This window comes from Canis aureus, chromosome 8, assembly GCF_053574225.1.
Source record: "Canis aureus isolate CA01 chromosome 8, VMU_Caureus_v.1.0, whole genome shotgun sequence".
Classification (NCBI taxonomy): Eukaryota; Metazoa; Chordata; class Mammalia; order Carnivora; family Canidae; genus Canis; species Canis aureus.
The window spans coordinates 70,153,213-70,180,408 of NC_135618.1; the positions used below are offsets into that span (position 1 = coordinate 70,153,213).

Sequence of the window (27,196 nt, forward strand, 5' to 3'; positions counted from 1 at the left end):
AGGATAAAAGAGATCATTACATAGCTTATTTCAACCTGGGCATGCTGTTCTCATCAAAGGACTCAGGTGCACACGGCTTGGGAGGGAGGGGAGCTGAACAGGGTTCAAAGGGACAAAATTCAGTGACGTCTTTCATCAGTAACTTCTGCTTTTACATTTATTTTCCCTTTTGGACTAGCATCATCTTAAGGCCTTCCTTTTCTTTTTACCATGTTTTCAGACTCTACAGAGCATTTTTACACATCCTTTCCTGGCTCTTGAACCATCAGAGCCCCCCACCCACCTACCCAAGACCTGGTACCCGTAAAGAGCATAGGACCACCCCCACCCCCCACCCCCCGCCGCATAGGTCTTGGAAATCTGGAGCCTGGGAGACAGACTCCGGTTCTGGTGCCCACCAGGGCCTCTGATCAGACTTGCAGAAGCCCGTTTCTGTTCCTTCAGAAGCTTGTCCAAGCCAGAGTCCTAATGCTGAGTCCTAGCAGATGCCCCAGGGAGTCCCTGAGCCCTACTCCAGGCCCTCTGAAGCTCAGTTGCCAGGGGAGGTCCCAGAACCCATATATCTTCTAAATCCCCCCAAGTGATTCGGGTACAGCTGAATTGAGGCCCAGAGCGACACTCAGGAGCCAGCAGTCCTGTCCCTCTTTGACTCGTGTACACTTCACTTCCTGCCAGTGATCTCAAGAGCATCTGAAGTGCCTGACACTGACCTCTGTGCAGTTGTGCAGAATACCCCTCTACTCAGCAACTCATCTACTACATTATACAACTTTCAGAGAGCACTGAGACCCAGGCCCATACCACCCCACCCCACTGCCCCGCTCCACCCCCGGCCCCTTGATCATCTCCTGGGCCTTTGTCTGGTTCTTCCTTAATTTCCTGTGTGTCTTTGTGATGAGATGGCCAGGAAGCGAGTAGAATGACCTTTTCTGTCCTATTTCCAAGGTCTTACTGCTTTGGAGTGGATGATCTCATCTCTTTGAGCTTATGTAAGACGCAAATGACTTTTGCTGTGTTATGAATGAGGAATCTGGCCTGGGTGCCTGAGAGTCTGTTGATGTGCCCAAGGTCGCACAGCCCATTGAGGCCCTAGAGTTGAATAGATGACCCTCTGGGACTGCCTGCCCCCAGGTCCCCATCCTGAGTCCAGGATCAGCACTGCACAGACCATTTGAAACACTTAACGCCGGCATACTCAATGTGTGCTGGCCCATTTAAAGCCCCAGATCCCCATTTGGCTTGTTTTACAGACTCTCAAAGAACACTTGAAACCCTTATTATGGCTGGTTTCCCTTAGGCTGGAAATTTGATAAATAAGTTAAAACAAGATGACGAGGCTCAATCTCTACCCCTGATGAGACCAACCTCCCTGGATATCCCTTTCATCGTGTCCCTTCCCTGCCTCCCCAGGCTCTCCACCACACATGCAGGTGCCTCTGAACACCATACTTAGCAGTGTAGGTGGCAACAGGCTCACTCCTTTTCAAGCTGGCCTCAGAGTCGATGACTCCCCCTCATGCCCTGTCCCTGTTCTTCCAACCTCTGTGCCTTCCCATGCTGCTCCCACCCTGAAATGGGGCCCATCCTCCTTCTGACAAGGCCCACCAGCCCTTCCACCCCCTTCTCTCCTTCTCACAGCTCACTTCCATGTGCTCCTCTCGCTGGTGTCTTAGGACTGACCCCTAGCACTGCCAGGAGAACTCCTTACCTTTGTCCCAGCCAGTGTTGTCGAGGGCGGGACTTCTCAAACCCTCCAGAGGTCATGGAGGGGCTTGCTTTTGTTGTTAATTCCCAATCTGTCACAGGCTGATCTGTTTTGTTTTTTTTTTTTAAATAAAAAGACAGAAAACGTGTCACAGCAATGTTGAATTGCTATGAAAAATGTCTAAATGCTCACTCTCCATTTCTGTGCTCGTCTCACTGTGTACCAGCAACATTTTGTGAGTTGGCACTGGTTCGTGGAGCACACAGTGAACAGAACTGATCTGGACAGCATGTGCCTTTTAAATATGCCGGTGGGAAGATGCTCGTTGGGTCCATGCACATGTCTGCCAAAAGTCAAGGGGAATGAAGACTTGACTTTACAGTGGAATACAAACCACAGAAACAGAAAGGGGTCGTTCCTTTGCACTCAGAGCTTTCCGTTCTTAAATGATCGAGTCCTTAATTTCCCAGTGGAGAAATGTGGAAAAACTATTTCCCTCATGACTAGCTGTCCCCTAGCGTGAGAACCCTGTGACAGGTACATCGTGCGTGGCATGGCATGGCTGTACCTGCCAACCCCGGTTGCGGCTGCCAGTGCTTTCTGGCCCAGTATGGGCCAGATCCAGACATGAAGCGGTGCTCCTGGGGTGCAGTTGGGGGGTGTGCAGCAAGGATGATGACATCCCACACTGAGGTCTGAGCCACCCCCAGGTCTCTGCCGTCACAGAGACCAGTGTGTCCTGTCCTTCCATCTCCTGGCCATGCCCAGGAGAAGTGCAGCCACCCACCAGAAAAGCACCCGGAGTCACTCAGGAGCCAGAGTTACTTTTAAAACTTGAAAAGAAGTATAACTTTAGTCCTTGGGAAGCGGAATTTATTTTTTCTTCTTTTTTTTTTTTAATAGATTTTTCCCATTTTCCTATTTTCCAAAATGAGGAAACTGGGTGAGGGAGGGGCAGTACATTTTTAAAAACATCAATTATCCTAAGTGTCCCCAAGCAAAGAAACCTCAAATGCATCTTCCACATCTTCTAGTTCTTTTTTAAAATGCTGGCTCAGACCCAGTTTCTCAAACACCTTGCCAGCCTCTAGATAACACAGTATCGAGCCAAAGGGACATCAAATTTCATCTTGGGGTGGAAAATCCTAATGCTTCAGAGCTTCCCAGGGGATCTCCTCAGAGCCTGATCAGCACCCCAGCGCTCAGCAAGACCCCTCTGTCACCTTCTTCTAGGGGGTTGCTCAGGCGTCACCATCTCAGTGGAACTTCTCCTGAGCATCTGCCTTGCCCCAGTCTGACCCCATGCCCTGCCCCCGCTCAGGTGTCTTGGTGGCACAACTGGGGCCCCATTCACCCTGTACCACCGATGGCATCTCCACCACCCGGCTCCGCCTACTGCCAGGATGCCCCGGGACAATGGGGACTGCTCTCCTTGTGCGCACAGTGTGTCCCTGGTTCCTGGTGTGTACCCAATAAATACTTGTCCATCAGCCAAATCTAGATGTGTTTGCCACATAGACAGGAAGGTGGTGCAGGGAGGGTGTTGGCAGGTCCATCCACGTGGAGGTAGGAGATAACGTCTCACTGTGAGCTCACCATCCACTGCCCTCCACCTGCGTGTTCTTGCCTCCGTTTGCAGCACTGATAAGCCCCAGCCCTGCTCAGAGCCGGGGTGGTTTTGTCATTTCCTTTCTTCTCCGCAGGAGCAGGCGATAGAGGTGCTGACCCGCTCCAGCCTGGAAGTTGAGTTGGCCGCCAAAGAGCGGGAGATCGCCCAACTGGTGGAGGATGTGCAGCGACTCCAGGCCAGCCTCACGAAGCTGCGTGAGAACTCGGCCAGCCAGATCTCCCAGCTCGAGCAGCAGCTGAGTGCCAAGAACAGCACGCTCAAGGTAAGGACGCCATGGCGGCCATGGGCCAAAGGAGGGCTTTATGGGCACGTCTATGCATACCTGCTGTCTTGGCCTTGCTCCACGCACGGCCCTGGAGGGAGGAGGCCTCCTGGAGGGAGCCTGGGGCTGGCCGTCCAGCATAGTGATTCTAGCTCCCCACTGATACCCTGAGCCCTTCCATGGGTCGCTTCTGTCCTCAGTGTCTGGAACACCACGCTGGGTGTAGTGACTGCGGCAAGACGCCTTAGCTCAGAAACCACCTTATGGCCCCACCTTGGCTGTTACACAAGCATATTTCACATTTGTGGCCTGCACAGGTAATGGTTAGAATCCATTCTTGTGTTAAAAACAAAAGTGACGGCTCAGGTTTTTCTCATTCTGAGCCCCAACCACCAGCAAGAGTTGTTCTCTCTGGTAAGAACAGGGAGAGCCTAAGAAGGTGTGAGGTACCCCTGCATGCATCTCTCAGAAGCACGGATGCATCCGTCCTGTCAGAGCTTTCTAGAGACCGTCTTATCTGGAATTGGTGTAAGTAGGGCATCCTTCAACCTCCATGAGGGAGCAGGAAGCAGTCTTGGAGCCCAAGGCAGGGAGAATGACTGAACCCATCTCCCAGCCCTTGCCTGGACAGCACCGCCTTTGCAGGCAGCACTTGGTAGAAGGCCTCATCCTCTGGGCCCATCTACGGTGCTGCTTCCATACCTGGCATCTCAAAGACAGATATTTGTGCACCTACCTGTGTGGGGCTGGAGTGATTGTTAGGGTCACAGGCTATCTACACAGACGTGCCTTTCTTCCACTCCACCAGCTTCTCAGTGTATTTTTAAAAATAATTGATTTAGGATATTTCCAACCAGTTACAGTTAGCATGCTATGAAAAAAATCCTCGTACCCTCAATTTGTGGCATGTCAGGGCCAAAAGGGCCTCCTCAGAAGTATCTTATTTGCTAATTAGTGACAGGGCTAGAGAAGGTGTGGACCCCATTAGCTCCCCACTCCACCATCACCTCCCAGCCTGCACAATGCTGCCCAGTAGCATCTGTTTGCAGTATGGGAATGATGGACAAGCCCAGTCTTCATGGACTAAATACAGTACATCGAGGATCAGTTGTCAAAATGTCAGGAAAACTTTCTCATCTATAAAGTAATTCCAGAATGTAGTTAGGTCTGTTTCAATTTAAAAAAAAAAAAAAAAAAACAGATTTCCCTTTCCAACGCATGACCGCGTCTCTAACCTCAAGCTGACTTTCCAACAGGTCGGCAGCTTGCCAGCCTGACCTCTCAGACCCAGAGTACCCATCATTTTCCTTCCCTGGTTTTTCCTGGCCTCTTCAGGGTGCATTTCATCCACTGAAAAACGGCCCCTCTGTGGAGCCAGTCCTGCTGACTTTGGGGAGAGGGGTTGAGACTCAGTCACATTTGTCATCGACCGTGGCATTTATTTCTTCCCTGGTTCTTCTTCTCCCATCAACCTGCCCAGTGAGTGCCAGTGCTCATTTTTTATTTCTAGATTAAATCTAATTTTCTCATGTTACAGCCATTCCTGACCCCAGCAATGACATTATTATTAGCTAATTTGCCTTTCTCTGCTTTGTTACAGTTAAGGGATATGACTCAGATACATCCTGCATTTGACTAGGAGAAGAAGGCTATAGACCTTACATTTTTTATTATGGAGCAATTTCTTCTAAATCAGTTAAGGTTTTAATGTTTGCCTTCACACACAAAAAAAATGAAACGCAGTTTTACAAATTAATGTTCTTTATCCGTATCTTGGGGGAATTCTTTAATACGGTGCAGTTAATGAAACAATTTGGCAATACTTCTTCCAAAATTATCGCTCCCTTATCTTCATCTGATCTAATAATCAAAACATCCTCTAGTAACAAGACTTCTCTGATTCTAATTATCTTAACCCCTTGTCACCAGGAACGAAGATCTCCCCAACACCAAACCCATGCACAAAAGGCATTAGCCTCCCCTAGACAAGCACATCTACCTCCCTCACCCAAAGGAGTAAGGTTAATTGAATGAGATACCTTCCCTGAGCTTTCTTTTTTCTAATGTGTATAATTTATAGTCTCAAATCTAAACAGCAATACAATTATTAGGAAAATACGTTATGAATGAGACCCGTCAAATTGGCAACCTGCTGCTTTTGCGGTGGGGGGTGGGGTCTCTGACCTAGCAATGGTGGCTGCTCAGAAGCAGCCAGGAGCAACACCTTTCCTGCTCCTCCGTCTCCTACCCCAGCCTCCCAGTCTTTTCCTTCTTGGACCATATTGTTCAGCCCTGGGGGCTCTGGGATGCACCATGCAAGGCTTGAATTGGGATCACATCTGAGGATGCTGTGGCTTCCAGTCCAGCTCCCCTTCTTGGCACTGGGGGTAGTTTTGCCCTGAATGTTGACAATGGCCTTTGAGACAAATGCTAACGTGCTTGGTGACAGTCACTGAGGAGACAGGGGGTTGATCTCATACGGCAGAGTCTTTACTCTTGACCTTAGACCTTATTGGGGTTTTCTCGGTGGCATGTCCTGAAATGAAATATATTTGGGAACCCATTGGTTTACTTTCCCCAGCACCTCAAAAGTCTCCATCCCTTGCAACTACTGTTTCCTCTCATCACGTAGACAAACGATTGGTAATTCCATGAAGATTAATTGATAATTGGATGTCCACCATTTCTTTTTCCTCGTTTTTTACTTTCTTGAGCCAAGTTCACCCTAAACACATCACTATCCATATACAATGGTGCACCCTCTAACCTTTAAATAAACATGGAAACAGACTCAGAAGTGGGAGATGTTTCTTCCTGCCAAATCTGACAAGTACTGAAGCACATTGCCACTTGTACAGGATAATTCTGTATTTGTAATTAATGAAATAACCCAACTGCCATTACAAGACTGCTATTTTTGATAACTCTATTCTCTGGTCTTCTGTTGGAGCACTTCAGTACAGAGGCAGTATAATTAGGCAGTCACCTGCATTTTACTTGCTAAAGCACAGAAAATCACGCTACCAATAGCTTCAATTTAAAATGGGTATTTATAAGAAAGGCTAGCTAAAATAATGCCAGTCTCCCATCAGGAGAAATTGTATTTTCTAAAGATGAGTACTTGCCATGGGATGGGGGGAGAGGGAGCAAGTGTATTTGAATCACCCAGGGGGCTATCTCCAAACCACATGCCTCTCCCACTCTCTGTCTCCCCCTACCCCCAATCTCCTGCAGTTTTGATGGGTCCTGTTGAGCCACCACAGAGCACACTGTGTCCCTCAGAGGGTTGGGCCAGGGGAAAAACTAATAACTGCTTCTCTAGATTCACTCAGTGTCTCAGATTCTGGATGCTGGCACTCTGGCACATAGATTCCCTTGCCCAGCAGTGAGTTTACTCTACCTTGGGGCTACCCTCAGTCCTGTGTCCATGAGCATCTTACCAACATCTCAGGCTCACCACACGAGCAGCCACAATGATGATCATGATCTCATGGAAGAGGTTAGGAAAGGCCGGTACATGTCTTTCCACCATGCCTGCCCGCTAGCAGGGGAGACTTTTACCCTGGGAGGCACAAGCAAGCCCAAACATCAAAAATCTCAGTAGCAGAGATCCCGGGGCTAGGCCTCCCCCAGCCTTGCCCTGGTCAGGTCTGGAAGGCAGCGTGAGCACAGATTCAGGGGGAGGAAGGGGTGAGGCTTCCACAGGGAGGAGGAGGAGGGCAAAGGTGGCCCTTAGCGCAGGAAGCAGAGGCGATGTGCCAGGCCACAGGGGTGAGGCCCCGGAGCAGAGCGCACTGGGATCGATGTCAGAGAAACTGGGGGGCTCTGAGCTAGTGGCCTTGAGGTCCACATGAGGATGAATATAGGAGCAGGAGACAAGTGGGCTCCTCCAGAGTGGCTGTAAACCAGGGCGCATTACTAGAAGTGCTTTCTTGAGCTGATTACTTGTGGGAATCTATGATGAGCCCTCTTGGAAAGACATACATGCCCCTGGTCCCCTGGTGATGGGTCCGGGTGTTTCACCTACAGGCAGTCCCCCCAGCTTGTGGCACACCTACTTGACCGTGGTGGGCAGTGCAGGTGGCCTGAGCGTTGAGCCTGGACCTCCTGGCCTGGGATGGCACCATTCCATGAGAAGGAGTGGGCTGTCTGGGTCATACCTGGATTCTAGCTCAGAGAAATTGGAAGTGACTTGTGATAGGGTTGCCATCCCAGGGTTCCACCTTCACAGTCCAAGGCCACACTTCTGCAGCCTGCAGCGAGCCCTCCAGTATAACTGTCACCCCCTGCCATGATTTTGGCCTTGTCCGTCTGGCCATGTGTGCACAGGACCACCTGGGCCCCCTGGACTCCCCCCACCCCCCAACACATACCCAGCATCAGTAGATCCTAAATGTACATGCCTGCTACCTCTCAGCAAGGAACGGTAGAGACGAAACAAATTCCCCATCCAGGTGAAGGGAGGTGCATGAAGCCTAAGCCAGGACCTCAGAGATGGCATGTCATCCCAAGGGGCTGGGCTTCAGACCCTCTGCCCTGGACCAGGGAGCCCGGTCACACTTGCACATTCGTGTCCTGTGGCCTCTCAGCCTAGGGAGTCCCCGTGAAGACAAGGGGCCACATGCTGCTGCCCCTAGCCTGAGGTATCGGCTTTCACAAAACTCTGCTGAGAGCCTGGCTCTGACCATCTGGAGGGAAAGATAGAGGCGTCTGCACAAGGCATCTGGGTCACTTCATCAGCCCAACACCTATTTGGTAGGAAAGACATATTACTGCCCTGACCCTGGCTCCCTGCCGTGCCACCCAGAAGAAGGGCCTTCCCAAGAGTCTCCGCATCAGTCTTCCTGCCAGGCGTCCCTTGAGTTGGTAGCCCTAGAGCACTTTAAGAATTTCATGTGGATAATTCTTGTAGCAATTCAAGATCCATTTGATGAGCACCTGTTGAGTTCCCAAGACCACATGTGTGTTCTGCATTACTAAATAGATGTGACCTACATCATACGATGGTCCTGCTGGAAGGGCACTGGCAGCCTGCACATGTATATCCAGCATGTCCTTACCGCTGACTTTTGAGAACCCATTTTCTTACCCCATTGTCAGGATGAGGAGCATGAGGCCCAACAGGCTTAAGCCTGTTACAAAGTAGAGAACTTCATAAACAGAGCCCCCGGATTCAGAACCAGAGAGCCCCTTCCAAAATCATAGTCCTATTCGATAACACCCACCGGGGATAAAGTCATAATAACACCAGTAACAGTAACCACCCACTGTCTCCGGAGTGCTTTGCTGTGCACCACACACTTAGCGAGCATTATTCCATCCAGACCTCACCAAAGCACTGTACTGTGGGTGCCATTATCCTCGTTTTATAGCTGAAGAAACTGAAGCTTGAAGGAGTTCAGTGTCTGGTTCAAGGTCACCCCACAATTAAGTGGCAGAGCCAGACCTTGGCCTGGACCTGTCAGGCTCCGGAGCCCAGGCCTCAAGCGAGCACCTGGCTTGGCCTCTCAACACACAAGCTGGAACTGCAGGAGGAGGTGTGGGTGGGGGCAGCCTCCGCTCTACCTGATTGCAGAGCTCAGTGATTTGTTTTCTTTCTATGGGCACACAGCCACCCTGCAGAGGTGGTGCAGCAGTTAAGTGAGATAGCATTTCGGGTGTAGAACCCAGCACAGAATCTGGCCCAGCCAGGGAGCACTAGTGAAATCTGGGAGGAGACTTTCTCCACAGAGGACAACAGACAGAGCACTTGTTAGTTACCCTTTCCAGATTGAGAGTTTTTGAAACTAGATTTCTCAGGCACCCAGCAAGGAGTTTTTGGTCAAAGACCCAAGCAGAGGACAGCACATGGCTCCAACATGTCACACTCCCCAGAGAGGTTGGTGAGGATGGGCTCACAGTGCTGCTCTCAGGTCAGGACAGGCTTTGTCGGCAGCCCTGCCAGACCTGCATCCCACTGTCTGCCCAAAGAAGAGAACGTCAGAGGTTTACGGAGGTGGTCTCGGGGGTTCTTAATTAAGCTGCCCCCAGGTAGGCGGCAGAAATTTCAGCAGACGAGTCAGTCCTCCGAGAAAACTGTTGCATCCGACCAAGTTACATGCCAGTCCTAAAACCTTCTGATTAGGGCCCATCGTGGACCTGCAAAGCTGTGCTCCCTGGAAGACTTGGCAGTGATGATAGCCCCACATCAAAGGTCCCGTGGTGCCACATCTGTATCAGGACCTGGCTGGTGTTCCCTCCCTGAACTCTGAGGTCATTGCTGCCTTTGCCTGTTTCACAGATGAAATACATTACCATGCCCCAAGGTGTCCCACTCATAAGTGACGGAACCGATTCTAGACTCGGTTACCTGCTGGCTTCTGTAGTGCTCTGGATTTTGCCCTCCCGCTGCTTCCCTTCTGCCTGTCTCTCTCATGTTCCCTGAACACGACCGAGTGTTCTGTGTGTTCCAGATCTGGCGTTAGTGAAAGGTGCTCTGCATCCCAGCAGTACCCCATAATGTTTTGTTGGTGAGGGCTTCCTGTCCTTCGACTATAGGGAGCATGAAATAATCACTTCTTCAAGAGCACCTTCGGGGAATCTTTTGTTGGAAAAAGAGTGCATGTGACCCCCTGTTTGATTATGATGAGAAACCATCATAATACATAAAGTTGGCAAGAAGTCATAAAAAGGAACTAGGGCAAAGCACTTTTACGTGATGGAAAAACACACAAGAAACTGCTAGCAAAGGCGAAGGGAAAAGGTGAGCTAAATGAGTTGAGTTTCTAGAACACCTGAATTCTTTAACAGTGGGCAGGTCGAGATTCAGGTGAGCGTCAGGCCTGATGGGCCAAATGGGCATCTCTTCCCCAAACTATAGAACATTCTCAGCTGGCCTTAAGCTGTGGCTGTAGTCATGGCTGGCCAAGCAGAACCTAAAAAGGCAACTGGGAGTGCTGTGGATTCAGTACCTGGAATTTGTTCACCCCAGACCTGGAAACATGCTAAATTATCAGCCATCCCTCGCCAGAGCTGGATCTTTGTGTTTTATGTTGTGCTGCCTTAGTCCCTTCCCCTTTCCAGGAGGTTGAAAGCAAACTAATCCAGACACCTTTGTAGAAGGGAGCATCCGCTGCTGACCACCCAAAGCCAAAGGTGCTGCCTAGCTAGAAAGGCCTACAGGGCTCTGCACAAACCAGCCACATGAGTGCCTCATGAGCTCACAGACTCAGGGAGCATATCAGAGCATCATCAGAGCTGGGGTGCGTGTCATCTCCTCCCTCTGAAGCACATTCAAGGGTCAGGGAGTCAGCTGTGCCCGACCTTGGCCCTGTTGGCCAGGTGCCCTGCAAGGGCCCTCCACAGGACTCTGACAGAAAGACCACCCTGCTCAGCAGGCCTGTGCTCCTAAATGCCCACATCTGCGGGGGTGGGGAGGGCAGATCCAGAGGTGCAAATGGTTTTTCCCTGATGCCTATCTGATGCCAACACTCAGCGACAAAGGGCTTGTACCTCTTGTTAGCAGGGTCCCACCAGAGGTGTTGACAACCGACTGTATGTGTCAGCTAGCCTAACATAATTCGTGAAAAGCCACACGCTGATTTTAAGTGCAGAGACTTCTCTCCATTCTGTTTGCCATTTCATGGTATTTCATACAAAATGGCTATTTTCTCGTTTTCCACTTTTGTAAAGCTTTGTTCTACTTCAGTTAAGTTTTCATGTTACACCTTGTATTACTTTGTGTGTGTGCATGTGTGCACACATTCACACTCACCTGCACCCACTCACACACACACTTGCGCCAGACCAGAAATGTGAAGGCCAAAAAGCGACCCTGCACATTGTCACTTCCAATGTTTCCACATGTTTACGTTCTCTCTCAGGGCAGCTGGATTTTTTTTTTTTTTTAGCTGGATGTTTTATAGGGACTGTTCAGTGAAGGCTGTCCTAGTCCCTACATGCTGCCCTAATAGGACATCATGAACTGGGCGGTTTAAATTTTAAAAATGTATTTCTCACAGTTCTGGATGCTGGAAAGTCCAACATCAGGGCAGTGGCAAATTCTGTGTCTGGTGAAGGCTCACTTTCTGACTCACAGACGACCATCTGCCTACCCACTGTGTCCTCGCACACATGTGGCAAAGTTGCTCCACAGAGTCTCTTTTAGAAGGGCACTAATCTTATTCATGGGGCTCCCCACTGGTGACCCAGTCGCCCCCAACACCCTCACCCCAGGTGTTTGGGGTACAACACAGGAATTTCAGTGTGGGGTGGGGAGACACAAACATTTGGTTCATAGTGAAGTCCATCACCCCGTTTCAGGCACACCCGCTAATAAAATTCCTCTGTTTTCAGCAACTGGAAGAAAAACTCAAAGGACAAGCTGATTATGAAGAAGTGAAGAAAGAGCTAAAGTAAGTGTGGAGACACCTGCACGGCCACTTGCAAGCCAGGGCTCGTTGGCGACTTCTGCTAAGGAAATGCTGTGCCAGGAACAGGGCGGCCACAGGCCCTTGCTCTGGGCCTTGGCGGATGCTCCAGCACCAGGCTGTGTCCCAGGCTGCCCAGTGCCGTGGGCGTGCGCACTCAGGCCTGTGCCTGAGCTCTTTGGACTTTTTCTAAGACTCTGTGCATTTAAAGTATGCCAGTGTGCACAGAATCAGGGGAGATGTTGCCCTAATAGAAATTATGAAATACGAGTCTGTTTTCCAGTGGTTAAGTTCCCAAGACAGGAGCAGAATAGGGAAATGTTTTGTTTGGGTGTGGGTTTTTGTTTTTGTTTTTTAAGATTTTATTTATTTGAGAGAAAGAGGGCAGAAGGGAGGGGCAGAGGGAGAAAGAGAAGCAGACTCCCACCTAGGCAGGGAGCCTGACATGGAGCTCAGCTCGATCCCAGGACCTTGGGATGTTGACCTGAGCCAAAGGCATTCGCTCAACCACTGAGCGACCCAGGGAAGTGTTTTCCAATTGAAAGAGTGCACATGACCTCACACCCCCTCTAACCACCTTCAGACACCAGGACTTTCTTCTCTCAACTTCCAGTGTCCCATCCAGGAGGCAATAGCTGAAGGCCTATCACCCCTCCAGTGCTAATGTTCACATTCTCAAGTAGAAGTCCCCTCCCCACACTCGGCCTCCCAGGCTGCCCTGGCCCTCCTGGAGCTCACGGGCAGCCCCCTCCAGCAGGGCCCTGCTGACCCCCCAGTCTTACTTCAGAGTCTGTCCCCAGGCAGCCCTGCCTCTACAGCTGGGCTGTCAAAACACTGCAGACAGTCACCGGGCCCTGCAGGCCTGAGTTCTCTGCCACTGTGGGAGCAGGGGGTCCTTCTGCTCCCCCTCGTTGAGTCCCAAACTCTCCGCAGACAGCCCTTTGGCCTCAGAATCCCTGCTGTGGTCTTAACATCTCCCTCCCATCTCTCCAGACTGACCCTCCCCCCACCAGCCCCTACCAGATCCCTTTCTACTCCCCTGCTATCCCATCAGCCCCCCTCTCTTCCTGACACTTTTAATTCCTCCTTTTAAAATAAGCCTACACCCACTCGCCATGCTGTTCTTTGTATTCTCAATTCTATCCCCTCGGTCTTGCTATAAAAGCCCACTGGAAGGCCTCTTCGACCTTCCCACCGCCAGAGCCCATTGCACTCCCTCCGTCATGAACTCCTCCAGCCTCGATGGAAAGGTGCCTGCAGGTGGCTTCTCAGGCCCGTGCCCAGTGGCCCAGCCTGTGTCTCCCTGGACAGTCTGGCTGCAGACAGCCTTGCAGCACCTTCTTGGACGCCCCCTGCTCCTGCCTGCATGCAGCTCCAGCCTCTTCCCTCTTCCAGCCTTGGGGCAGATGCTATTCACCTGTCTGAACTTCTGTCTTTGCCTCTCCTGTCCCCATTGTCCTTCCTTCCTCTCTTCCTCCCACTCAGAAGAAAACAATGTGGGCCTCCTAGTGCTGAGTCAGAGGGAAGGCCTTCGCCCCCAGCCCACTCCCATCCACGCAGCTCAGTCCAGCTCTTCCTCTGCACTTAGCTCCTTTCCCACCTGCCACACGTTTACGGTCCATTCCATCCCATGCAGCCGCCTGCTGGCCGTGACCGCATGCCCAGCGGCCCTTTCTGCTGCACCTACATGCCGCAGCCCCCCCCTCAGCCCCAGCTCTGCTTCTGAAAGCCCCACTTGGATGGCGTTTTTGCTAAGAGACATTCCTGCCCTCTTGCTTTCTAGTGACCCAAGTGCCCTTCCAGACACACGCCCCACTTTCTGTCCCATCCCCCCCCCACACACACACACACACACACACACGCAGACCCCTTGCCGACCTCTGCAGTCTCTAAAACACCTTCCAGACACTTCTCAGACACTGACTGCTCCTGAGACGGACCCCTTCTCCAACCTGAGGAGATTTCTGCTGCCAAGGGCACCTACCAGGTGTTCCCTTTCGGGTGCTATTTGGATTTTGCCCTCTACCTATAACAGCCTATGGAGTTTGCAAGGGCAAGGGCCAGAGCAGTTCCAATCCTCTACGTGCTAGGCACCCAGTAGGTCATCGGTAAAGAGCCAGTGAATAAATGAACAAGTGCTGGTGTTTGGGGTATATAAGCTTACTTTAGTCTTGACATGATCCTAAGGACGATCTCAGACAAGAACGTAGCTGCCAACACGACGGCCGTTAAGAAAAGACGACTCCCAGACTGCTCGTCCCTTCTCTCCCAGCTGATGCAACGGGGCCTCAAGTTCTTACTATTTTCAATAGCTCACCATAAAATTAAATTACGAGGTGTTCCCCATCCCCCCGCCCACCAGCTGCTCTTTCATTCCTGTTCTGTTACTCTACATGACGTAGGCCACCATGAAGATAGAACCACAAATAAACTAAACCATCAGCTCCATACTGACCACTGTGGTGGCTGTGGCAGAGTGGTCTCCGGGAACCCTGGACATTTTTACACCATGCTCTCTCCATGACACTCCCATGGAACTTAAAGAGGGTGAAGGCCAAGGTCATGGCTGCGAGAACGCTGGGAGAGCACTAGTGGCCCAGTGACAGGCACCACTACCGCTCTCACTCACCTTCCCAAGCTCTTGGGGCCATGTGGACTCCCTGTCCTTTTCTCCCAGATAGACTCACAGAAAGGAAGGAATGTCCCCTTGAAAGGAACGCTGGAAACAGTGGTTCCGGGCACCTGAATTCACTCAGCTCTCAGACTTGTGGAAACAGGCTGGGCCCGAGGTGATTTCAGCCATACGGAGAACAAAGGAGAGAGTCCTGCTCCCCCGCACCACCTGGGGCTGCAGAGCCAGTCCGGGGCCAGCCTTTGAGCCATCCAATTTGGGAACCTCGCTTTTCGCCTATTTTCCCAGGTCCCCACGTGCCAGGCACCAAGTGAGCGCCTGGCCCCCGGGCAGGTGGGAGGAATGAGGTTTCTCTCTCTGGCTGCCTCCTTACAACTTTTTCATTCCCTGTAAGCCTGACAAATACATTCCACTTGCAACAATGTTACGTCTGTGTTCAACTTTAAAATTATACTCTGAACAGCCCTGGTGTGATTCCATATGGAATGATTTACATGCTGGGCAAGAAACTTTTGCTGGCCAACTGCTAGTTGAATAGTTATTCTAGAGACACTATCAGATTATAATGCTGCCAGGGAGGTTGTTAAAACTGTCAGTTGCTCGGTTCCTGGAGTGCAGGGAAGTGTGATGTTAGTGCTCGTTAGCATGGTGGTTATCAAAGGTAGGGGTGGGGGATGACCGCTCTGTCTTACTCTTCACAGCATTCTGAAATCCATGGAGTTTGCACCCTCCGAGGGCACTGGGACACAGGTATGCGCTCTCATTTGTTTGCAGCGTGCGTGTGGGTCAGCTCGCCGTGATCACTCTCCATCCCCGGGCAAGCCTCACGTTCCCAAAGTTTCTATGAAACCTCCCGCCTGTAGCTGGCAAGTCATTTTCCCAAAAACTTTAAGCAAGTTCAAGCACATTATTTCCAATGAAGAGGAGGCCAGAAGAGAAAAGTCAGTGTTTTCCAAATGGGTAGTGGGTAGTTCAGTTCCCGGGGATGTGGGGATCTCACCTGGGTGGGCACCGAGAGCGTGGCAAAGGCCACTTTGAGATTGTCAGAGGCCAGCTCCAAATGGACTGGCTTAGGAACTTTTTCTTTATTGGCTGCCTCATGTGGAAAAGAAGGGTTAAAAGGACCATGGCCACCCAGTAACCTAGCAGCCAGGTAGAATTCACGGCATCAAGTGGAATCCCGCTCCTGATGCCCAGACCGCAGCCGACTCTGTGGTTGGCACCAAGGAACGGTTCCCCTCTGCGGTGCCCTTCGGACAGGCTCGTGGCCCGGCAGCCAGTCCTAATGTCAGGTGAGGCGCAGGTCTAGACTCCTCAAACCTGGGCAAGGAATGGAGAATAATGAGTTATCTAGAAGCCACACAGGTGGAAAGGAAGAATGACTTTGACGGGGGTGCGTTCTTTTGGAAAGGAACTTAAGTGCTTTCCCCGTGTAGTGTGAGCATCTTCAGGGAAGGCCTGGGAGTCAGTGGGCTGCGCGTGAGCCATCAGAGCAGGGGGTGCAGGGTCGGATGGCCCTGGGGGAGTGCAAGGGTGGCCTTCAGTGAGCCCTGCTCTGCCCCATCTAGGACGCATCCAAGCCCCTGGAGGTGCTTCTGCTGGAGAAGAACCGCTCGCTGCAGTCCGAGAATGCTGCGCTGCGCATCTCCAACAGCGACCTGAGCGGTAGGTTGACAGGGTCTCGAGTGCTGTGCTCGGTCCCTTCCGGGGGTCGAGGAAGAGGAAGATGAACCGTGAGTTTGGGCCAATGCATGACGGGAACAACAGCGGTGGTTGACAGCTTTGACTAATGAGCGCTTGATCTCCTCCTGGTCCTCCTCACGGCTCCTCCCCTCCCCCTGCCCCACTTAAAGATGCTCCAGCCGAGGCGCGTGGCCGCAGAGCACCTGCGGAGGTGATTAGGGCCGATGTTGGCAGGGGAGGCCAGGAGGGACACTCGGAGGATGATGGCCTCTCTGGTCCGTTCCCAGTCGTGCGGCCTCTGTCTTGTGGCATTTCCGGGGCTGCTCCCAGCCTCAGTGGAGCTTTTCTTCCTTCGTCAGGTTTTCCTTGGGAGCGCATCCCATCCTTAGCCTTTCTTTGCTCGTCCCAAAATGGTGGCGTCACTGACTGCTTCTGGTTTTGGCAGCTGGTAAACCGTTTAACAGTGTCTCGGGCTCCGAATATATTTCATTCTTAAAAATGTGCGTGCCTTCGATCGAGTGGACTTGGTGCGGTGCGTTCGCCTCAGAGCAAGTGGTGTGAGAGAACCCATTGGTCCCAAAATGTCAGTGTTTGCTGCTCCTCAGGCGGGGCCCTTCTGGTAATAGCTCGAATGCTAGAGGCCCGATACGAGGCCCCGTGACCTGTCGACTCTTTACTGTGTGTGGTACCGGCTTCTTGCCACCATAGGGGTTTGAATCTGTGTCGAGGGGACTCTCCAGGCTGCAACGTACAAGAAAGGTGCAAACATGAAATGCATGTTGCTTGTTTCGGGGGGCCTCGTTTGGCTAATTTAAAAATTCAATTGAAAAACAAACCAACACACCTCATTGGCCCTTGGAAAATCGGCACTTTTTTTTTCCCTTTTGTGGGGCAAACTTGGCATTTTGGTCTTGGTTTTTTTTCCCTTTTGAATCCCCCATAATGCATTATGTTTGCCCTTCCTTGTAGGGTCAGCCAGGAGAAAAGGGAAAGACCAGCCTGAGAGTCGGCGTCCTGGACCTTTGCCGGCTTCCCCTCCTCAATTATCCCGCAACACGGGGGAGCAGGCTTCCAATACTAATGGTACACACCAGTTCTCACCAGCGGGGTTAACGCAAGACTTTTTCAGCTCATCCCTGGCAAGCCCCAGCCTACCCCTGGCTTCTACGGGAAAATTTGCACTAAACTCTCTCCTCCAACGACAGCTAATGCAGTCCTTCTACTCCAAGGCCATGCAGGAAGCAGGAAGCACAAGCATGATTTTTTCAACAGGTCCATACAGCACAAACTCCATATCTTCCCAAAGTCCATTACAACAGAGCCCAGACGTAAATGGCATGGCCCCATCTCCCAGCCAGTCAGAAAGTGCTGGGAGCGTCTCCGAGGGCGAGGAGATAGACACAGCGGAAATCGCCCGGCAGGTGAAGGAACAGTTGATCAAGCACAATATTGGACAGCGCATTTTCGGACATTATGTCTTGGGACTGTCTCAAGGGTCTGTGAGCGAGATTCTGGCCCGGCCCAAGCCATGGAATAAACTGACCGTTCGCGGCAAGGAGCCCTTTCACAAGATGAAGCAGTTCCTCTCGGATGAGCAAAACATCTTGGCTCTTCGCAGCATCCAAGGCAGACAAAGAGGTGAGAGGCTTTCATGAGCTGGCGCTAGTGTGTGAGCCCTTCAGGGTTGTGTGTGTGTGTGCACGCGCACGCGCGTGATGAAACATTTGTGCATCACATCAGGTAAAGTTCTTTTCAGTTCTACCATCTCCGGGGTCCAAGGGTCGGCCGGCGTGAGCCAGAGCCTGTAGATTTTGGGGGGTCTGGCCTCTGACACTCACTCAGCACCTCTCATGTAGTAGACTCAGAACTTCAGTTCCACATATCGAATCGGATGGGATTATGCCCCATACAATGTGTTTTGTCCGCTGGTCCGATTGGCAGTGGGTGCGGCCTCACATGGGAGGAGCCCCCGAGTAGCGTCCAGCCCTAGAGCAGCAGCACCAGCCGGGGTCCGAGCTGGTTCCACAAGGAGAGAGTATCAGCCACGTGTCCTCTCCTCTGCCCCACGCACACAAGGGAGCATGTCCTGTGGGCCAGCTTCCCTCCCGGCGTTACCTTCCACTAGCGGTTTGCATAGCGCAGTGAGCAAAACATGCCTGCCTTGCAATACGTGGATGTTTTACTAAAGCACCCTTCCTACCTCTCCCTCCACAAAAAAGATGAAACGTTATTCGCATCCCTGACTGAAAGAATCCCTTCCCTCTTGAACGACGGGATCGTTCTGCTAATAAACCAGCAGTGGTAGAGAGGGGTAATCTTATCAGACACGTTTGAAACACGACAAACAGAGAAGGGAGACGTTTCAAACGGCGTCGATTTGCACAAAGCACTTCGAGCTTTCTATGGCAATGTTAACTGAAATGGACTGTCTTTGGATGATTAATGTGAGTTTTTGTTCCGGGGGCTGGTGGGTGATGCGCTTGGCGGCAGGCGGTGCTCCCTCCATTTGACCCTCATGGCATTGGTGCTGTGAACCACTCCTAAGGTCCGTCTGATCTTCTGCAGCGGAGCCACAGCCTCCGCAGGCCGACTGGCCAGGGAAGGGCCTTTCAGAAGTTTCTAGTAACTCCCAAGTTGCACAGGAAGCCTTGAGCCCTTTCTGTAGTGACAGGCGGCTCAGATTTCATGTCACACAGCCCATATCGTCAACACCACCATCCCCTGATTGTTTTGTTCTTACCACACTTGTTTTTCAACAGAGAATCCAGGCCAGAGCCTGAACAGACTATTTCAGGAAGTACCGAAACGAAGAAATGGGTCCGAAGGTATGTTGCAGGCAGGTGTTTTTCTTTGCAGTTAGTAAAATCTAGGAAGCAGCATGTCCTTAGCTGTGCATTTGGGTTAAAACTGTGCAGTGTGATTCTGGCCTGGAACCTGATGGAAAAACAGCTAGTGAGTATAAAACAAAGCTATGGGCTCAAGTCCTCTCAGTGCCTTCCTCCCAAACTGCCCGTGATCTACTGGGTGTGGAGAGGCCAGGAGAGGAAACGCCACTAAGACTCGGTCCCCAAGTGCCATCCCAACCCCCTTCAGGTTCAAAACACACACCCTGCCCCACCCCCAATTGTTGCCCTGAGAAAAATCAGGTGGCTCAGTCAAATGACATACTGCTGCTTCCTTGTAGTTCCTTGTAACTCTGAGCTGCGTTAAAGGTGCCATGGAGTGGACAAATTTCAACAAATTCCAAACGTAATCGGTTCTCCTCTGGGCCCTGGCAAGCCAGCCCCAGCTGCGCTTGTTGGTGCTGCATCTTTAAAGGGGCTTCACCCCCTCGGTCTGCTTGTTTTGCAATGGTTTGGTGTGGCGGTGCACACTTAGTAAGATAGCCAAGAATTAAACTGTGATACATGGAAGGCTTCCAGAAAGAGCCTGGGCCAGCCCCCCCCGGGCCACAGTAGCTTCAATGCGTCTGTGCACATGGCTACATCGCAGAGCATCACCCCTGTGACCAAAACGACTGTCCTGGGGGGTGCTCTGCAAGCTGTTTGCCGCCTCATTCCTAAATTTGGGAAAGACAGCATGTGATCAGAGAGCCAAAATGGGAAGCCTTCATCCTCTTCACCTTGTATGTGCCCATGATGGATAGGTAATCAGCCTCAACCCTTCACCTGCTTTTCCCATCTTTGCTCTTTTGGAGACCAGTGTTAAACAGACATGCAGAGCCTTGAGCCTAGTCCCAGGCCAAAGCAATTGTCGGATTGCTTTTAAATGACTCTCAAGCACCCCTGCCTTTTTTAGGCCTTCATCTGTTTTTATACTGGAATAGGTGATCTGCTCTCCCTGGGCCCGAGCCACGGGTGCCATCCAGTTAGGGATGAGAGCTTGTCCCGCTGGCCAGATGACACTGACCACCAAGTAGATTCCGCAGGAAGCCCTTCCTGCACGGGGGCCACGGTACCTGCTGTGAAGTTGCACGCACAGCAGGTCCGGGTCAACGGGAGGCCACGCCTGCCTCCTTAACCATCACCAGCCTCGACTCGGGAGCTTTTGATCAGAGTGACATCTTCGTGCAGCACTGATTTGTTGTTGTTGTTCTTGTTGTTGTTACACGTGTGGGTTTGATGTCATTGGTGTTGCTTCTCCCTGCAGGTAACATCACAACCCGGATCCGAGCCTCCGAGACCGGATCCGACGAAGCAATCAAGTCCATCCTGGAACAAGCCAAAAGGGAGCTGCAGGTCCAGAAAACTGGTACGGAATACACTTCTTTGACCACTGGCTTCCAGGCTTAATTAGAAGAATTGTCCTGAGTGTTCTGGTTAGCAGTAATTAACTTTAAAACACACACAATAGAATGTGTGTTTTCAAGCATGTAGGCAAGTGCAGAGGGCAGCTGGTCTGCGTGATGGTTACCAGTCTTTTTAGAATGTCCCGTCCTGGGGATCCCTGGGTGGCTCAGCGGTTTGGCGCCTGCCTTTGGCCCAGGGTGCGATCCTGGAGTCCTGGGATCGAGTCCCACATCGGGCTCCCGGCATGGAGCCTGCTTCTCCCTCCTCCTGTGTCTCTGCGCCTCTCTGTCTCTCTCTCTCTATGTCTATCATAAATAAATAAATAAATCTTTAAAAAAAAAAAAAAAAAAAAAGAATGTCCCGTCCTAGCATGGACTTGAGAACGTACCCCTCCCCGGCCTAGACTCTCCTTGACTTACATGAACAAGTGGTTTGTAGCAGATTTCTTTTCTCCAGTGCCGTATAGGCTTTGTTGTTTGGATATATACTTGACAAAACCCTGAAAAAGAATGGATGAAAAATAAATCCTAAGCTCCTAAGCAGAATGAATGTTGCTAGGGAGGAGCGGGAAGTTGTAGTGGATAGGTTTCCAACTCTGTAGTCTGTAGGCCTCAGGAATGGGCCTCTCAGAGCCCTTCAAGAGCTGCCTTGTCTAATAGGAGAGAGCTCTCACGCTTCAGCTTCTCTGGTTGAGTTTGCGCAGCACACTGACTGTAGATTCAGCTCAGCCCTTCTGCCAGTCAGGAGACTGGGTGCCCGAGGTCCCTTGCTCTGGGGTTTGCCATATGTATGCATGCCTGCCCTGTACCCATGAAGCCCCTGTTCTGCAGAGCTGCTCCACCTGGACCTAGGTCACAGGACTTCCACCAGGCCTGGCTGCGGGCTGCCACCTGGTCACTTCCCCAGTCACTAGGCCCTCTCTCCCTAGGCCACCCCACTCCCACATGACTCACTCGGTGGTGACCTCGAAGCTCCCTTCTGGGAACCAGGCCTGGGCTTGGCGTTTTTACCTCCTCTGCCCTTTTCAAACTGGGTCTTCACCACTGCCATGAAAGATAGATATTGTTATCTTACTCCTGATCATTAAACTCAGACTCCCAAGTGAGAATAGTGTGCTCAAACTTACTTAAAAGTCGGGCCTGGGTGAAAACCTTGGTCTCTCAGCTCCTGTCCCGGCACCTCCCCCTCTGCCATCTCCTCTGCCACTTTAATAGGGATCCTGGAGCGGTGGGTGGGAGACTGTCCTGTGAGGCCTCAGACCTGACACTGGGGGGACCATCCATTTGGGGTAGTTCCTACCCTCAAGACCAGAATTGACATTGAAACTGGCCTCTCCTCTGGGTGGCTGAACAACTAAGAAGCTTAGCCAGGCACCCTGACAGGGTGGGAAACAGCCCTGAATCAAGAGCAGGAAGGCCCACTTGGAGGTTTGTGCAGTTTCTCCTGCAGAGCAGTGGTCTGCACCCTGAGAGCACTGTAGGGATGTTGTGAGTCAGAGAAGGAGGACCTCCTATCAGCCAGTGAAATCAAGTCCTTGAGAGGCCTAAAAGGTTGTCCCTATTGTTTGAAGCATTTTTGGGCCTTATTTAAAGTGGATAAAGGGCCGACTTATGTGATTCCCTCCCCCTAGATATGAGGGTATCTAGGAGCTGCAGCCACCTGCAGGATCGTTCAGCCGAGTCGTCCTCAGCCAGGGCCCTGCTCCACAGTCGCCTGGGAGATGGTCAAAGATTCGGTGTGACTACACGTGCTACTCAGGCAGACACTCCAGGGCAGTGGCCTGGGCATGTGCATTTTAACAAGCCCAGTGGATGATTCTGGGGCACAGCCCTCGTTAAGAGTCCTTGATCTAGCCCATCACCCATCCCAAACTTACAGACGGAAATCTTGAGGCCCAGCCATGCCCTATGACCTCCCCCAAGGTCACAGCTCTGGGTTCTTGGGCCAGGGCCTCCCCGCTATCTATCCCCCACAAAACCTGCATCATGGGGCTCACTATTGCTGGCCACACCTCGATCACTTGCCCAGAGGAAAATAAATGTGAGCCAACCCAAACACAGCTACTCATCACTAGAGACTCTGGTCTTGTGCTGCAACCAGTGATAGAAATTATGTCTCTATAAAGTTTGACAAAACCACTACAATTTGGTAATTTAGTGCACGGGAGTATTGTTTAGAAATCCTCAGGGAGGGGCACCTGGGTGGCTCAATGGTCGAGCACCTGCCTTCAGCTCAGGTCATGTATCCTGCTGTCCTGGGATCAAGTCCCACATCAGGCTCCCTGCAGGGAGCCTGCTTCTCCCTCTGCCTATGTCTCTGCTTCTGTGTCTGTGTCTCTCATGAATAAATAAATAAAATCTTTTTAAAAAATAGATTTAAAAAAAATCGTCCGTAATGATGGCATGTGCCTGAGTATTTGCCCACTTACACCCCCCCCCCCAGCCTCTACTCCTATTCCCCACCAAACACAGACACTCTAGAATAATGAACCCTTTCAGATGGTGTGAAGTGGAGGCCAGAGGGTCCCAGAGCGGTGGTGTTAGTCTGGCCATCCCTGCCTGGACAGGATGCACAAGCGCCCCCCTGACAGGGGAAACATTGGCAGAGCAGAGCAGCTTGGTTCTCCCAGATAATCAGCATTTTGTGGGAGGCCAGGTTAGAAGGAAGTGGAGGGAAAGCAGCACGTTCCCACCCGAGAGGGACGGTCCACCAACCATCTCACACCTCTTTTTGCTTCGTGCAGCAGAGCCGGCCCAGCCTTCTTCCACGTCCAGCAGCGGGAGCTCAGACGACGCCATCCGCTCCATCCTGCAGCAGGCCCGCCGCGAGATGGAGGCCCAGCAGGCCGCCCTCGACCCTGCCTTAAAGCCCGCACCGCTGTCCCAGGCTGACCTCGCCATCCTGAGCCCCAAGTTGATACCTTCCTCACCCATGTCGTCTGTGTCCAGCTACCCTCCACTCGCCCTGTCCCTGAAGAAGCCCCCCACCGCCCCTGACACCAGCGCCTCCACCCTGCCCAACCCCCCAGCCCTCAAAAAGGAGTCCCAGGACGCGCCCGGGCTGGACCTCCCGGGAGCGGCTGAGTCTGCACAGGGGGTCCTGCGGCACGTGAAGAGCGAGCTGGGCCGCAGCGGTGTGTGGAAGGACCACTGGTGGAGCACCGTCCAGCCAGAGAGGAAGAGCGCCGCACCCCCCGAGGACGCCAAGTCAGAAGAAGCCGGTGGCACCAAGGAGAAAGGGGGCGGCAGCCAGCCACGGGCCGATCGCAGCCAGCTCCAGGGACCCTCATCATCGTCGGAGTACTGGAAGGAATGGCCCAGCGCTGAGTCGCCGTACTCCCAGAGCTCTGAGCTGAGCCTGACTGGAGCCAGCCGCAGCGAGACACCCCAGAACAGCCCCCTGCCCTCCTCCCCGATTGTGCCCATGTCCAAGCCCGCCAAGCCCTCAGTCCCTCCACTGACCCCGGAGCAGTATGAGATCTACATGTACCAGGAGGTGGACACCATTGAGCTCACTCGGCAGGTGAAGGAGAAGCTGGCCAAGAACGGCATCTGTCAAAGAATCTTCGGGGAGAAGGTGAGGGCTTGGATTCGGGGGCCCGGGTTTTCCCATCTCTCTTGGCGGCTGAGACTCAGCATTTCTCTGGAGGATGTGGCCACCGGCCCTTCAGTGAGCCACAGAGCAGAAAGTTCGACCATCCCCAAACTTGCCCAGAGGCTGGCTGGTGAATGTTCCATTTCCTGCATTCCCCTCTGAGGCGAGACCCTGGGCTAGGCCCCATCACCTGCCATTCTCCTTTTGACTCCCGGTGACACTGTGAAGGGGCGCTAAAGTCATATTTGACAGATAAGGAAAGTTAGGCTCAGGGAAGTTAACTACATGCACCCGGCCAGCCAGTGACTGAGGTCAGATCCCAGCTCTTGACCAAGTGTGGCCCAGACACCCATCCGTGGGCTTTTTTTTCCCCCCAGAAAAGATCTGATCCCATAGATAGACCACCAGCGTGCAGAGAAGCGAAAGGCACATGCTGAGGAAAGCTCATGTCACATGATAGACATAATCGTACCTTCCTCATAATTCAGGAGATGCCTGGGCCCTCTGCAGCCAGATTGGTGAAGCGACCTGCCCAGAACCCATAGCTAGGGTGACCCCAGGCAGAACTGCACAGGCCATGCCCACAACTGACCCTGAAAGCCCCTACTTCTACATCTCTCCTCCCTGGCTTATGAAAGTACAGTGGTTGGTGAGAGAGCCCCCAGACCCTTTATGTTCTAGATGGCACTTCCCGGTAACAGATTCTGGGTAATGGGGATTTACCAGGGCTATAAAATAAAAGATAAACATAATACCCCAGCATCACTTCAGATTAAGTAATTACAGAGTATAATGAAAAGCACTCCACTCCCCTACAAGACAGCCTCCCTGAGGGGATGTGGCAGGGTCGGCAGTGGCCTCCGAGGGGCCCCACGTGGGGTCTCTCTGCCCCCTCCTGCCCACCCCCCCCCAGCCCCACACTGCCCTGCCTTCCATTCGGTGTTTGCCACATACCGTGTCGTGGATCCTTACAATATCTGATTGTGATCTCTTTGTCCTGATTTTGCAAAAGGTGATGGGGTAGAAAGAAGCGAGGATGAGAATGTAAAGTCCCTTGAAATTTCTAGTTCAGTGTTGTAAAAATATCATTTGAGAACATTTAAATAGACATTTGTGCTCATGCCTTAAATTTAGCAGAGACTTAATAGCGTTGAACTTGTTTGGCCCGTGAGTGCAGTTTATTCTGGAACTTGAGAACTTTTCAAAAGAGTGATCGAATGCAGCCCCTAAATATCTCTGGGCTGCATCTGTGTCCTATGGGGGGGTGTTTGTGCCCATACATATGTATGGCCATATGTGAGCGTTAAGAAAACTCGGGCATGTACGTGCAACTTGTCGGTCGTCTGCAGTGAGACTTACTCCCAGGCTGGCACCCCCATCACCACCCGCTCACCTCTGGGCCCCCACTGCAGAGCAGGATGTGGTCAGAGAGAGCAAACCTTTCTAAATGCCGGGCTGGCCCAGCGCCATAAAGAAAACTGGCCTCTAGCATCCTGCCAGCATCCGCCGCTCTGGTTGCTAAAGGGGTCCTTGGCCCCAGCACCTCGGCCTTTTGTGGCACCACCAGGCAGAGCAAGGTGGTTTCGACGCTTGCTTCTCAGGTTGTCGGGACAACAACCCTGGGACCTTGGCAGGATCGCGGCCCTGGGAGAGATCCCATCCCCTCTCCCTGGGAGCAGAAAGCTATGACTGTAACTATGGCTCCCCCTGCCAGGGCATCAGCCCACCAGTGACCTTGAAAAGTTTCTCTCCCCGCCCCAGGCTGGCGCCGTCCACCAGGCAGGGGGTTCTGCGCTCAGCCCCTGCAGTGCTCACTGGGTGTCATCCATCTCGGCCTCTCCATGGCTCTGCGTGTGCATCACTAAAGCATTCTGTGGCCTCACACTAAATCCCAGGCACTGATGCCATGTCTTTGGTTGCTACTGCAGGTACTGGGCCTGTCCCAGGGCAGCGTCAGCGACATGCTGTCCCGGCCAAAGCCTTGGAGCAAGCTGACCCAGAAAGGCCGTGAACCCTTCATCCGGATGCAGCTCTGGCTCAACGGCGAGCTGGGCCAGGGTGTCCTGCCTGTCCAGGGTCAGCAGCAAGGGCCAGGTAAGAGCAGCCCTGCCCTGGGCTCCTACAGGGAAGTGAGTGCAGGGGATCTATGGGGGGAGGCCGCCAGCTGTGCCCTCAACAGTTGCCCAGTGCCTAGAGACCAAGAACTGCCCCCTTCTTCCACTACCTGTTGCCATGGGACTGCCTTTAGTTTTTAGGAGAGAGAAGATTGTGCCTAGCTAATTTTATAAGCAGCAGAAAATGAGTTACTAATTAAGAAAATGCTGTTTATACATAAATATAGGTAAAAGTCAAGTAGCTAAATCAGAGAATCAGGAAAGGAAATCAGCCAAAGACATAGAGGTGGAAGATATAATGGGCTCCAGCTTCCACCTGCTCCCACCCAGGGGTCCCAGCTTCCCAGGAGAACTGTGCCTATCTGCGTCAACCCTGAGTTCTGACCTTCCCCCCCACCACCCCATAAGGTAAGGGCCCCTACCTTCGGGGCCTGTCACTGTCCCCACTTTGCTGCGTTGAGGGCATTAGGAAGTTTTAAATGCCTGGGCTTTGTTTCCCCATTTAATTGTAATCTCTTATCTTATTTAGTTCTCCATTCTGTGACGTCACTACAGGACCCCCTGCAGCAGGGCTGTGTGAGCTCAGGTAACTACTAATGTCTCTTGTTTTGTGTGAGATATTTCCCTCCCCTGTAAGTTTTCCTGTTCTCTGGTCCATAGTGGGGAGACTCTGATCCCTGACTTTGGATCCAGGGAGCTGAAAACATTATATCTTGTTGGCTTGTTGGCATGTTAGATTCTCATGATCCTAGTTTCTAATGGAGACAAGGAGAGTCAAGAGCCAAGGGAGGGTTTCTTCTGGTGTTTTCCTGCTTGCCACCAAATTGTCTCATTGGTCTGTGGCTTCTTAAGTGCCCAGGACTGGGGGCCAGGGTCCGA

The 27,196-nt window shown here is 52.1% G+C and overlaps 1 protein-coding gene across 13 annotated transcripts in view; it reads left to right on the forward strand.

Annotated features, from left to right (window-relative positions):
* Positions 1-27,196, forward strand: part of CUX1 (cut like homeobox 1) — a 364,330-nt gene that overhangs the window by 273,865 nt on the left and 63,269 nt on the right. For 3 of the 13 annotated variants that reach the window (XM_077908111.1, XM_077908105.1, XM_077908110.1), the window contains 10 exons: positions 3,409-3,597; positions 11,932-11,990; positions 15,339-15,387; positions 16,206-16,302; positions 17,593-17,958; positions 19,080-19,145; positions 20,470-20,571; positions 23,353-24,185; positions 26,132-26,297; positions 26,847-26,903. In XM_077908111.1, coding sequence (XP_077764237.1) covers positions 3,409-3,597; positions 11,932-11,990; positions 15,339-15,387; positions 16,206-16,302; positions 17,593-17,958; positions 19,080-19,145; positions 20,470-20,571; positions 23,353-24,185; positions 26,132-26,297; positions 26,847-26,903 — 1,984 coding nt within the window. Of the gene's footprint in view, positions 1-3,408; positions 3,598-11,931; positions 11,991-15,338; positions 15,388-16,205; positions 16,303-17,289; positions 17,959-19,079; positions 19,146-20,469; positions 20,572-23,352; positions 24,186-26,131; positions 26,298-26,846; positions 26,904-27,196 lie in introns of all 13 variants that reach the window. The other 10 variants (XM_077908104.1, XM_077908109.1, XM_077908115.1 and 7 more) reach the window with 7 other exon arrangements.